The sequence below is a fragment of the Schistosoma haematobium genome, chromosome ZW (assembly GCF_000699445.3).
Source record: "Schistosoma haematobium chromosome ZW, whole genome shotgun sequence".
Taxonomy (NCBI): Eukaryota; Metazoa; Platyhelminthes; class Trematoda; order Strigeidida; family Schistosomatidae; genus Schistosoma; species Schistosoma haematobium.
Window position 1 is genome coordinate 50,161,228 of NC_067195.1, and position 14,280 is coordinate 50,175,507.

Below are 14,280 nucleotides of genomic sequence, written 5' to 3' on the forward strand. Positions count from 1 at the left end.
GTAGTTCTCCAGGTTTCCGCCCCATACAGTAGAACTGTCTTGTCATTTGTATTGAAAATTCTGACCTTGGTGTTGGTTGACAGTTGTTTTGAGTTCCAGATGTTCTTCAGTTGTAGATATGCTGCTCTTGCTTTGCCGATCCGCGTCTTCACATCTGCATCAGATCCACCGTGTTCATCAATGATGCTGCTTAGATATGTAAAGGTTTTTATATGTTCCAAAACTTCTCCGTCAATTGTGATTCTATTGGTGCATGTTGTGTTGTGTCGGGGAATCTTGTCTTTCCCTTTGCGCATATTGAGACCTACCGCTGCTGAGGCTGCTGCTACACTGGTTGTCTTCCCCTGCATTTTTTGTTGCGTGAAGCCTGGAGCCCCTCTGGACCTACTGCTGGTTCCCAGTTTCAATAAAGAAGGAGGGTTGAGCATGGGGTTAGCGACCCCATCCCGTAGAAAACTAACTCGCTAAAAAAACTCTAACGAGAAAAGTAATTCATTGTATCTTACTTTAAGTGAATCTGTTTTATTAAATTGACTTTCAAAAAAAGATTGTTTACACTAAACAAGATATTCAAGAAATAATAATAAATAAATTTAATTGTTAATTATGTTAATTACTGGGTAATCTGTCATTATAATTAATATAGATCATGATAATCAAAGTAATTTATGCATTCAATACAGTTAGTAATTATAACTGTCATAACAATTCGAAATGTCATATGTGATTTATGTAGTTTTATTTACCATTATAAAGTCATTTAAATTTGATGTTTTTCAAATGTAACGCAAATCAAAAAGGTGTAATCATAAATAGAGTACTAGATTTTGGTTAGAATAGAACTTCAACTAACTGAGTATAAATAAGATAATTCTCAATGATTTATCTTTTTTTTGAAATATATCACTAAAGTTGTTTAATAATCTCTCATATTGTTTCTGGGTATCAATCTAGGTCTTAGATATTATAATTAGCTAATTTACTAATAATTATTCACTAATTATAAGTTGTTCAGACATCATTACTAATTGATTCATAAATATGAATTCATTTGTAGAACAAGTAAATATCAATTGAAGGTAACCAGCATCAAATGAATATTAAAATGCTTATGATTATTAGCTATTATTTTATCTTATTTCTGAAAACATAAATTCTGATCCGTCAAAAACAAGAAAAAAGAAAACATTTTATCAATTAGTAAACATATTAACGTCAAATAGTATGTTTTACATTTCCAATAATTATACGAAATTACTTTGTATGTCACCTAGAAACTCAATTCCAATGTTTAAACTAAATTCAGGTTTTATAACAAAACATTTAGTTGGATAACAAGATTAAGAAGTTTATCAATATCTTATTTCCTGGATTTAAAATCATGTAAACGTTTATCTTTATACTGTATATTCACTGTAATTAGTTATATTATCTGGTGTATACTGATAATTAATAATTGAAAGAGTTGCATATTATTAAAATTCTATTGCTCAATTATTAATCTCGTATATTTATGGATCATTTGTAAACGTAACTAACGAAACTTAGATAAAATCCTTTAAACTTTACGAGAAATATCTGTATTTATCTAATGGTATTTATTCTAGGCAATTAATATAATAATCGGTTTATTTTCTTTAATATATATAGAGCTTAAATTCTTAATATATAGCGTACAATTTGAGCACAAAAACGCTAGAACCCTCCAAGTTGCAAATAAGAAGACAGAAGAAGACTGGAGAAAGTGCTTGTTGAGCGAAAATCAAAATGTATAAAAGATCATAGGTATTTATGGATATTAGCGTTTGTTAAATCAACATTATAATTCAACCAATCCGCAAAGAAGCATGTTATGCTACTAGCCAAATAGTAGCGTGCCACACTGGTATTCTAAAAAGCTTCATTACGTTCTGATTGGATGGAACTCTCCGGCTCCTTTAAAGCCTCTGGAGGCTCCGTTCTTGGAAGCCGTCGCATCATTTTCAATAAAAATAATTATCAAGTAGAGTATTATGAATACTCAATCATCAATCCTATTTTTAATAGATATGTTATAGAAACCATCTTATTTTCTGTTAATAAAATTCATAACATAGTGGAAATATCATATCTTACCTTCCAAGAGCCTCTAGTTTCGTATCCTTTATTCGATATTTTACTGAGATCAGTCAGTGATGTGTACTAAGACAAAATGGTAATGATAATCACATGCTGATGTGTGATTTGTTTCACGAAAGAAATTATGGAGAAAGCGTGACGATCGATCATCACCTATATCACATGTGGAGCAGTTACACACCAGTAACAATGTGGGATAACCACATAGAGTCACCAATAGATTAAAGTTTCACATACAAATCACTGAATCCCAGATCAGTAGTTTAAGATTAGGCGCACGACAGAACACCGAAGGGTAGTGGATTTGATCTCTAATTGGGTGGCGGTTGCACTTGATGGAAAGCCATGCATAAGGACTAAATGATCGTCCGATAAATCCTGATTTCTAGTGATTGTCTAAATAATATCAGACCATAATTTCAACCATAAAACCCATCACTCCAAAGATTAAACTAAATTACTTTCCGTTATCTTGAGAAGGAACAATCTGTATTCAACTAATGTTATATTAGAAATGCATCAAAATTATTCAGTCTCCTTGTTTCACACTAATCCAATTCTGTTCACTTGAATTAACTATTTTATGTTTCTAAGTTGAATTATGATATTACAATATGATAATGTACTGAATACTTGCATTATAAAGAACACTTTGTTTTCCTTGGACAGAATTCATAGTTTATTAAAAATATGATTCCTATCCTTAGAAAGGAATTGTTCTGCATTATGTCAATATTTAATCATTTGATGAAGTAAAGAAGTGGAATGTTGTATTATGCTGTATGCAATGGAACAACAAATAGGTGTATTACATACAACAAGATTTGACGATTTCATATCTGTAGTCAATATTTAAGATTAAATATCAACAATCACACAATCATTTTCTGACATGTTCAAATATAACTTGAACAATTAAATGTATCATTTAGTGTTGTAGATGACCTAGATCAATCATTTGTTTAAATGAGGTCAACAAAAATTCAATAAATGGAAATTAAACCTCAAATTTAATTCATACCGGAAGTAAATTGAAGTTTGCATTAAATCTTATTATTATCTATTATTATAATTATTACTTGTCATGAGTCAATAGAGCCAATGGACATTCAATCTAATAATTTTGTAAATGATATCAAAATTGGTTGTCATAGATTTAATATCCTAACAACAATAAATTATTGATTCTTCTAGAGTTATTCTTTTATCTCTATATAAATTAATTAGTGATCTATCAAACTTTTAAAAAATATAACTGTTTTCTGTTGTATTACAAAATTTAAAGAAAAAATAGTTATGATCTTCTACATCAGTACAGTATTATTGACGTGAATTTACAACTGTAACTGACCAACTGATTTACTAATAACAACCAACATTTGGTGTCAAACTTAATGAAGGTCATATAAATTCATTACAAAAACGAAATATACATATTTATACATTAACTGACTTAAATATAATTGATATGGCTTTATCAGTTTAATATAATTACAATAATTTTATAGTTGAATTCATGAATCAATTGAAGCTAGATCACCATGGAAAACCTGAGGGCACTAGATAGCCATTTCATCCTAGTATGGGACTCCTCAGCAGTGTATACCCACGATTCGAAATGACTGTCCAGTGCTTCCATGTTTTTCATGTTGGTCTAGCTTCAGTCGACTCATAAATTCAACTAACAAATTACTAAAATCTCCACAAAACCTTTTTCTTATAATTACAATATTTATTAAAAAGTGATCAGTAATTTCATTTCCAAGAAAAAATATCCATGAAATTATAATATAGAAATATAATTAGCAAGCAATTAAACTAATTTGGATAATGGTTGTTATCGAACAATAATTGTCTATTTTTTTTTTCAAAATCGAATTCAACATTTAGAATTTCTTGTTTTTGTGATAAGACTATGCACTGAAAACTAGTTGGGAAGATTAATTGGTGGGACTATAATTTATGAACATCCTTTGAGCGACGCTAAAATGAACTTGAAAATGTCCACCTGCTAATTAGGACTTGATGAGGGTTATAAAGCAGTGTAAAGAATTAAAATTATGATTTATACTTGATGGTTGGGGTTAGGAATTAGGTTTAGCGTTTTCATCACGAACTGACATCAGCTATGATCTCGAAATAGTATGAATTTCACGCTAGAATCCGAGACTTGTCATCTTAAATCTGATTGGTCCGTCCATAAATTATAGTCTGGCCGAAAAAAACAACAAATTATTAATAAGGCTAAAACAGTACATTTTCAAATACACAATTGAGCAAAACTATTTGACTGATAATTTGGGGTTTGACCTATGATATTGGCCTTTATATCATTCAAAAGTGATCTTTATTTCCCAGTTTCTCTTTATCTTATTCAGTACTTAAATGAGAATACATTGGTTTAATAAAAAGTTGGATTGTTTTGTATGGGTTTTTTATAATTTAGTTGAAACAATATCACTAGAGACTGTAGAATGCCCCAATTTCAAGAAAATCTTAATTTATTATAGTTTTGTGACATGACAGACGTAAGCTACTTAGACATGTTTCTTTTTTCAAACCTTTAAACTAGCAGTCGGTTTACGTTAGCTATACGCGTCATTAACTGAATAGATTATTGTCAATATTAATTAGAAAACATTTTTGTTATTAGTTTTTATCCTAGAAAGGGGAATTTGTCTACAAATCTCATGAAACAAGAATCTCACAGAATTCCAAATCGGATTTTGCAGTGTAAGAAACGATTGTTTCAGAACAACTGGTTAAAAAATGTATTTTTAACAAGATTTGTGTTTAAGACTGTTAAATCTAAATTTTCTACAAAACCACTGACTTCTATACCTAATTAAACGCTTTGCATTACCATAAATTTTAATTGGTCAAATATATGCAGAAATTGTAAACAGAAGGAATCATCTGCTCATTAATATAAAAATTTATGTTGTTTGGTCGATATATGTTTACTAATTATCTAACGGATAGCTTCTCTCAAATGTCTGTCTTTATATGCAAACATCATTTCATCAGATCTTGTGAAGCTACGCACTTCCACCTCTCATTGCATATATCATATCGCTGGAGATAGAACCTTTTATCTATAGCATCCTTACAATATTAAAAGATTCATCATTATTATGTGCGATTTACATGTTAACTGACATATTTTACACTGGTAAAGCTAATTTCACATTGAGAATCGTGAACTATGAATACAAAAATGTCACAATCTCTGTTAGTATAAAAAACTTCCCTTATATAATATACTACACGAACATTTTACCTCAAAGTAATAAGGTGAATTCTAAAGAGAACGAAACATACTCAGTTGATTTCACTGCCAGACACTCTATTCGATTTCACTTAAAAACCTATAATAGAATGCTGATAACGATGCAATTTGCTCAAGATGTTCATTAACCAAAAAAGGCGATTCAAATCAGATCCTTAACATCAACAAATGGGAGATTAAAACTTATACAAATAAGTAAATAAATACAAACTTCATTACTGTAATAGAAAAATAAAAAGAATGATATGACTAAAAAGATCAATTTAAAATAATAATTTGTTTGTAACTGACTATCACATATTCTCTACCTTCACCAGTAGCCCTCGAAGGGCTACTGCCAGTCCCAAGCCCGGACAAAACAGGGTCGGGCATGGTGTTAGCGACCCCATTCCGTAGAAAACTAACTCGCCAAAAACGCTAACCAGAACCACATATTCTCTATTGATGATTGTAGTACTGATAACAACTAACCAAATATTTACTTCATGTAAATTGTAAAACGTTTTAAAATGAATAATGATTACTGAAACCGTATGTACATAACGTATATGTTAACTATACAGATGATACAGTGCGGTACAATGACTAATTCCAATGACTTTGTAAATGTTCGCTTATTGTACTTTCCCAACCGTTGTTGCTATCTTGACGTGCTGTTTGGCTAAACGGCTCCATAAGAACTCGGAAGGATAGGGACACACGTCGTTGCCTTTTCGTCGTTTCTGCCTACGCTCCCATAGACTGCAGCTCGGATGAAGTGAAAGACGAATTCTTCAGAAAGCTAAAAGTTCAGACATAGTACTCGTAGCAGGTAACTTTAATGCCCAAATAGGTAGTTTAAACCAAACAGAAAGGCATTTAGGTGGGTATTTTAGTACTCCGGCTCAACGAACAGATAACGGAGATCATCTGCTGCAACTGTGCTCAGAAAATTGTTTATTTTTAGCAAACACAAATTTTAAGCATTAGGAGAAACATCGTCTAACATGGCGATCCCCTACACCAAACTAACAATGGACTCAAACAGACCATATTGCCATCATTCATCGTTGGAGAGGGTCGGTAGAAGATTGTCGCTCATTCTGGAGTACCTGCTTGGACTCCGACCACGCCCTAATACGGGCACGCATCTGCTTGCGCCTTACTGGACGCAAAAAGCCTCAGTAAAACGAACAATTAGAACTGAATTGAGTAGCGAGAAAACCAAAAGTAGGTTCCAGGAACAACTGAGGTCACGATTAGGTAGTTCTGAAAACAAGGTTGACCCAGATGTTGCTTGGAAAGCTATACAAACAGCTATGGAAACAGCAGAGACATTTGTTAGCGATTTAAACCACAGGGTTACAAGGAACCAATGGATTTTTTCAGGGTCTATTGCACTGATGGACTCTCGTAAACTCATCCCATCAGGTTCTGAGCACGATGAAGAGCGAAAGTAAATCAAATCTAGGTTAGGCAAAGTCTAAAGAACGATCGTGAGCAGTGGTGGGCAACGAAAGCAAAAGAGACGGAAAAGGCGGCGGCTGTAGGTAACACCAGGTAGCTCTTCAGACTCATAAAAGAAACTGGAACGAAAAAGTCAGGTGTAAGTGAGACTATCTCGAAAAAAGACGACACTTACCTGCTTCCAGCTCAGACGTTTAGAACGATGGGCGGAACACTTTAAGGAGCAGTTCAGATGGCCTTCAGCTACTCTACAACTACCCTCCATTCCCAGATAGCCTGAATGTAGCATTGAATTAGGTCCCCCGACTCTAGCTGAAGTTCATAGGGCTATAGTTAATATGAAACGAGGAAGGGCAGCTGGTCCAGATTAATTGGCTCCAGATGTCTTTAAGTATAGTGGTCCAATTTTACAGATCAGGTTGGCGAATATTTTAGCTAGGATCTGGGAGTTAGACGTTATCCCATCTGACTGTTCACAATCATTTATTCTCTCAATATATAAGAGAGAGTTAAAATCATCCTGTGACAACCATAGAGGGATTAGTTTAACTAATATAGCATCTAAAATACTAGCCCCAATAATTATCGGACGCCTAACTAAGACTCATGAACTGCAAACACGTGAAAATCAGGCTGGTCGCAGACCTAGTCGTGGCTGCATCGACATATTCACCATTCGCCGGGTTTTCGGATACTGATTTCCTATCAGCAGGTCCACTTATCGACGTGTAATACGCAAACGACATAGTCCTGTTTGGCAAAGATGCTGATAAAATGCAGTCTTTTGCTGGCATTGAGCAACAATGCCAGAATGTTTGGAATGCGCTTCTCTCCCTCGAAATGCAAGTTGTTGCTTCAGGACTGGTCTGCGTCAACACCTGAACTAAGGATAGGGAGTGAAGTAGTCGAACGCGTCGACAACTTCACTTATCTTGGAAGTCTGATCAGCCCTAATGGGTTGGTGTCTGACGAAATCTCAGCACGGATTCGAAAAGCTCGCTTGGCTTTTGCCAACTTGCGTCACCTGTGGCAAGGGCTAGATATCCGTCTATCAATTAAAGGACGAGTATACTGCGCAGCAGTTCGTTCTGATTTAATTTACGGCTGCGAAACATGGCCGTTAAGAGTCAGTAGCGTAGGTGTATACACTCTCTGTATTTCCCTAAACTAAGAGATTAAAAACACTTCATATCTTTCTTTCTACGTACTAAATCTTCCTTCCTGTACTATATTCTTATATGCAATCTTTTTTTATATATTACCACCATTGACTTAACTACTCCTATAAATCTGGTGTTCATCTCGCTGTGCTAATGCGGTATGGCAACTTGGACAGATGCAAATATGTGCCTGGTCCTACGTTGTAGCTGACTGACTGACTTATTGTACTGTAAACAGTAAATGGGTTAGTGAAAACTCTTAATCAACTAGTCTTGCCTTTTTAAAATTTTTCAAAATTTTTTCTTGTATTTTTGCTTTCACCTATGCTATGGTATCTCTAACCATTGATGTAACATGTTTTCATCCTAATCTTTTTTTTTCTACTTCGAACGTATATTTAGTTTCTTCAAACACATTAATGTGGATTGGTCAGTGCTTTTAATTATCATGATCGTTTTAGTTTACTCCGTAATATGAAAATGATACCCACAATCGTGTTGCTTAAAAATATTATGTAATTAATAATTTACATCAAAAATGCTGACTAACTTTAGTCAAATAAAATGAAACTGATGACATATGATCCTAAATAGTTTTTAAATCAGGTCAATGTATAATAAGAGGAGTTACCAACAAATGATATTCACATTTATTATGCAACCTAGTAGTCATTCGTTCACACATATAGGTAATATTGTTTTTTTTCAGCTGTAGTTTAACTTCATTTGATAATTGATGGGTTTTTTATATTTCAGTTTGTTTGATGTTTATACTCGGGCAGAAAATCATCATTTAACTGATACATAATGATATTTATCGTAATTAATACAATAAAACAAAAAAATATTTCATAAAATTCTCTAGAGCTGACAACTATGGTCTTAATTTATGAATAACTAAGTATCCATAATACTAAATGTTTTTGAGTAAATTAAATACTGAGTACAAGAACAAGTTTCTATGACCAAGTTACAATTAGAATTCGGTTATAATTCAATGACAATCTTTATTGTTTATCAGTAAGTTTTGATACTGTAAAGACAAATTAAAAGCGACTCTTATTCTTATGTGAACTTGATCAAAGAAATTTAATCATATCTCAAAGAAACATGCAATTTATATGACACATAAAAGGTTAACATGTGTGATTGTTAGTGAGATTAAGAACGAAATATATATGTTGCTTAATATACCAAATATGCCAAAAAATACAATTAGAAGAATAAATGCCATAAAATAGTGTATTTCAAGTTTTTAATAAAAATAAGTGGTCAGTTTAAATTATCTGATATTATGTAGTAATATATATTCTAGTGGCTTGGCTTCGAGATAGTTCCTTACATTTAGTTTACCAATCACTTTGATAACCGTTATCATTTAAACCCCAACGGTGTAAGAGTTCAGAAGGCAATGAAAAGCGGCGACCAAAGTTTATTATTGAACAACACAAATAATAAAGTTACAAACAAGTCGAGCGAATTGCAGCAGATAGACTCATGTATGTGAGCGGATTTATAGTCAACTCTGATCAAGGCCCAGCGAGGCAAGACAAAGTCTAAGTTTGTTGGGGAGAAGCAAAATCAATTGACAAGACCCAAGCATATATATATATATATATATATATATATACATGATAGCGATTATAATAATACAAAGAAATAAACAAATTGTTACTGTTCGAATAACACTACCTGTTGAATAAGTTAACTGAAGGACTTGACTAAAATTGACCGTAAACAAACTTAATTATAGAGTAGTTGCTATAATGTTATGACATAAGTCATTTCAATTAAAAACAACCATTAAATGTATTCACATAAATAAATCCAATTAATTTTCGAATCTTTTGAGGAGGGATCGTGGATGCGCTCAACGGAGAAGTCCCACAATAGAACAAAACGGCCCTTCCAGTACTTCCAGGTTTTGCATGGTGATCTAGCTTCAACTAACTCATAATCTCAACTATTAAAATTATATCAAATACTTTAATATATAAAACTGACCTGATCATTTTGTATATCTCCATCTAAATTAGATAACAATTGAGAATTACATTGTTGTATCCAATATGAAATAACTGGTCGAAACCATGTATACCAATCGAAATCAATTAATTTCTTTGGTTCACTAAATAAATCAAATAAATATATCGACTAATAATCAATAATTAATCGTCAACCAGTATTCTATACTATTTAATGGACAATTTAATTTTCAAAATAAAACAAAATTCTTATTGTTTAAAATTCATTTAAATAAACAGATGACAAGAAACAGTTTGTTAACCTTGATAGTTTCTAACATGACTGATAAACAGTTCAATAAAAGAAATTTATTATTATCATTATTACGGTTGGAGTTAAATTACAAAGATAATTTTCTCTTTCAATAAACATTAGATAAATAGAATAACTAATTGTATGTGGCAGATGAAATTGGATCTAATTGTTGTTGTTTTTTGTTTTATTATTTAGAAATTAACACTACTGTAAGAATATGAAAACTGTGGTGTATAGATTCAATTGATTTATAAGAAATTTAGTGAAATCATAATTGTACAATGATCAATTGTTTATATTTTATTATTTTATATTCATAAGCCTTATGAGCAGAGATTGGTTTCCTCTGCCAACTATTTTCAATGTCAATTTTAGGTTTCGATAAATGGTTTTAAAAAATGTTTTTAAGCATTAATTGTCATGCATAAAATGAATCTAGTCATAATTTTAATGGTTGATATCATGAGTAAATTAAAGCTAAACTACCAGGAAAAACTGAAAGCACTGGACGGCCAGTTTGACATATTGTTGAACTCCTTAGAAGTGCGCATCTACGATCCCGCCTCATGAGATTCGAACCCAAGACCTATCAGTCTCGCTTGCGAACATTTAACCTCTAAACCACTGAGCGAAAAAAATTGTTAAACAATTTTGATATGAAATTGCAATCAACAGTTTACTATACTAAATGAACTTACCTAGATTTTATTTTGATATCATACATATTTTCAAATTTTTTAAGTAGTAAATAAAGAACAAATAATGATTTCAATTCTATAGATTTTGTTAAACACTGTTTACCAGTTGACAAAGATGATTTAGTTTCCAATTCTTGATTTATTATTGGTAGTACTAGATTCTGTAGAACATTGATAGTTATGTAATCATGATGTAGCTAAAATGTAATATAGATTTGAGTGATAAATGAAGAAAAATGGTAATTTTTTCTAAAATGGTTAGAAAATCTTACAGACCGTAGTTCTTTAACCGATTCTCTTAGATGGAATTACTTCAGAAGTGATATTTGATAGCAATTTCGTCTATATGGTTTCCAGTGATTTACAGATCAGAATATTTTTCCTAGTCCATGAGGCCAAAAAGTGTTATTACTGCTCAGAAATATATAAATCTCAGTGATGAACTCAGTGTCAGAACAGTTTATTTCATATCCATTGTCTTCTACCTAAAAAGCAAACTCGGTGAGATGCTAGTGGGTTATCAACTAACTTCTCGTTTAAATTCAACATCCATTCTATTGATAACTCAGCCTTGCTCATTTTCTATCAAAATATGATTTGTAAATAACATACAAAGTTATTTAGGAAAAGCATTTCGTCCTACATAGTACCTATTGGATGAGATGTTCATGTATCCTGGTATAGATGCTCACATTTGGACTCGAGCACAGCATCTCTTGCTTCAAACGTCACTGTATTATTCTCTGAACTACTGAATTCAGATAGCCACTAAAGAGATCTATAAGTTAGATTTTTATGTTCTTGTTGAAAAGGCTTTGACATTTGAAAAGCTCAAATCATCCCTGAAACTTTAAAATATTCATTTTTAAGCTTAAATGAACCTTCAATATTAAAAGAAAAGGATCATTAATACATCAATAACATTATGACGCTAAAAATGACTAAAATATCTGCAATTGTTTAAACAACTCACAGAATTTGCATAAAATTTGTACATATTTATAAAAGGATCCAAATCCAGATACCTGTAATCAAAAGAAGAGAAAACAAGTTTGATTTAACCAAATTATCTCACTATTTTTTCTAAATACAAAGTCGATTTTATGCTGAAGTGTGCGAAATATAGGCCCAATAGTCGCCATCATGAATTGAATTTAGTTAGACAACCACAAAAAATCAAGAAAACCTAAGCTTTTTCTTCCTATTATGAAAATCCTCATATTTGGATGCCTAGATTCTTAAGATCTTAGAGCTAACCTCAAATGGTTTGCATGTTAAGCGCTTACTCTGAGATTTAAAGATCCCAGATTAGACCTCTGGTAGGCATGTGGATACATACAACAGAGGAGTACCATACTAGGACAAACTAGCTCTCCAATGAAAGTGTATTCAACTGTTATCTGACGAAGACTTGTCTGTGATATAAGCTTTCAAATTAGAAAATTTTCACAATATCTTATGATAATCATTAAATCTGCTCAATTCACAACATTAGAAATTCCCTTATTTGACTAATAATCTTGACTACCATTGAAAATCTAGCTGTTTATTTATACGACTGACATTTGTTTAATTTACATTATGTAATTTTCGATGTTTTAGAATAAGATTTATTGCAACTACTATATACCTAGAATATACAATGCAATGAGAAATGTATGAATCTAAACAGCTGTATTAAATGTTTGTACGTTCATTCAGTTGTTGATCATTGATAACAAATTTTTGTAATATGTGATAAAATATCAAAACAATATATTCAAGAGCCCTTGAATTAAGAGACATGTTTACTATGTTAACCATCTGTTGTTATTTTGTTAGAGTTTAGATTTAAACGATCAAAATGTATTAAATATAAATAATTGTTTGCTTTTAGATAAGGTGAAATGTGCTAATATCTATTCATGAAGTTAAAGAGAAAAAATACAAAGAAACTGAGGTTAATTTCAAAGATATTCACATGAAATTAGTTTCTAGCTTGGCTTTTACAAATATTGATAAAAAAACCATAATTTAAGAAATTCTGATTGATGGCTTATCAGTGTTCTTCTTATACCGGATCTATGCAATGGTAAGATAATGTCTAATATATACATACAGTTTACTGTCAAATCTATAGACTTGATATTCTGTTCACTACAACACTAACCATTGTAAATCCTTAGTTTTCCAATGAGAACTAAATAAAGTACAGATAAGTTAATACAATACAATGCACTTCTTTCAGGTCAAAGAGTTTAACATACACCGATCATCATTATTTTGCTCTGTTCATATTAGACTTGGGTTCGAACTAATAATAAGTTAGATAATCACCTAATGACTGTCATACTTATGGAAACAGATCAGAGAGTTCTTTTTGTTATTAAATATCTACCATAACATACCTACTATTAACAATCATACTATTTTAAAAATTATTTTTCGTAAAAAAAAAAACTTATTAAGTCTCAATGAAATTAGAATGATCACGTAACTTTGTATTTGATTATCTTTGAACCAAAAGAATTTTAGTCTGTTCTACATGTATTCTTATAAGTTTATTATATTAGGAATGCTTCTTTGAATACATATATTAAAGTGAATAATAGCTTATTCAGTTGTAATATTATTTCTTTTTATTCATTATGACCTTAAATTCACAAGTCATTAAATTACACAATCTATTATTTATTCTAAACAACAAAAACAAAAAAGCTTTTTAACTATACTATAGAAAATAATAGAACTATAACCTTACTAATTATACGAAATATATGTATACAACTGTTTAGGTTACTTTTCTATTGTGTATAAGAACCAATACGGTATACATCATGTATTATTATTATATCATAAGATAATAACAATACTACTAATAATACTATTATTAACATAAATAAGCGGTCGAATGAAACTAAATTGGATTATTATGTTATTAATATGAATCGTTCATAAGAATTATATTCATATATTCATTATCGAAGAATAGAACCAGTCATCCATGATGAATACTACTTATAATAACAGTGAATATATAGTATAAAATCATAATAGAGAAATATATCTTCATATACTGATTATTTTATTTTTTACAAAACTGTTCTTACTTTTTAATAATTGGTGAATAAACTTCACAACATTTTTCCAAATCAATAATCAACAATTTAATCAATAATATTAATTGAGATATTTCATAATGTGCCAAATCCAACTTCTAATTAAAACAAAAAAAAGTGAAACTAATTCATCATAGAAACAAAAGTTGCTATAATAATTTTTTTATTATTTTCAACATGATATTTTCATC

General features: G+C 31.1%; 1 protein-coding gene across 1 annotated transcript in view; it reads right to left on the bottom strand.

The window, feature by feature from the left end:
• Nucleotides 1–14,280, bottom strand: part of CTSL2_1 (Cathepsin L2) — a 107,720-nt gene that overhangs the window by 30,137 nt on the left and 63,303 nt on the right. The window contains exons 13-16 of the mRNA XM_051211652.1: nt 14,081–14,187; nt 11,965–12,016; nt 10,992–11,188; nt 10,018–10,141 (exon numbers count right to left, since the gene is read on the bottom strand). Coding sequence (XP_051071737.1) covers nt 10,018–10,141; nt 10,992–11,188; nt 11,965–12,016; nt 14,081–14,187 — 480 coding nt within the window. The remainder of the gene's footprint in view (nt 1–10,017; nt 10,142–10,991; nt 11,189–11,964; nt 12,017–14,080; nt 14,188–14,280) is intronic.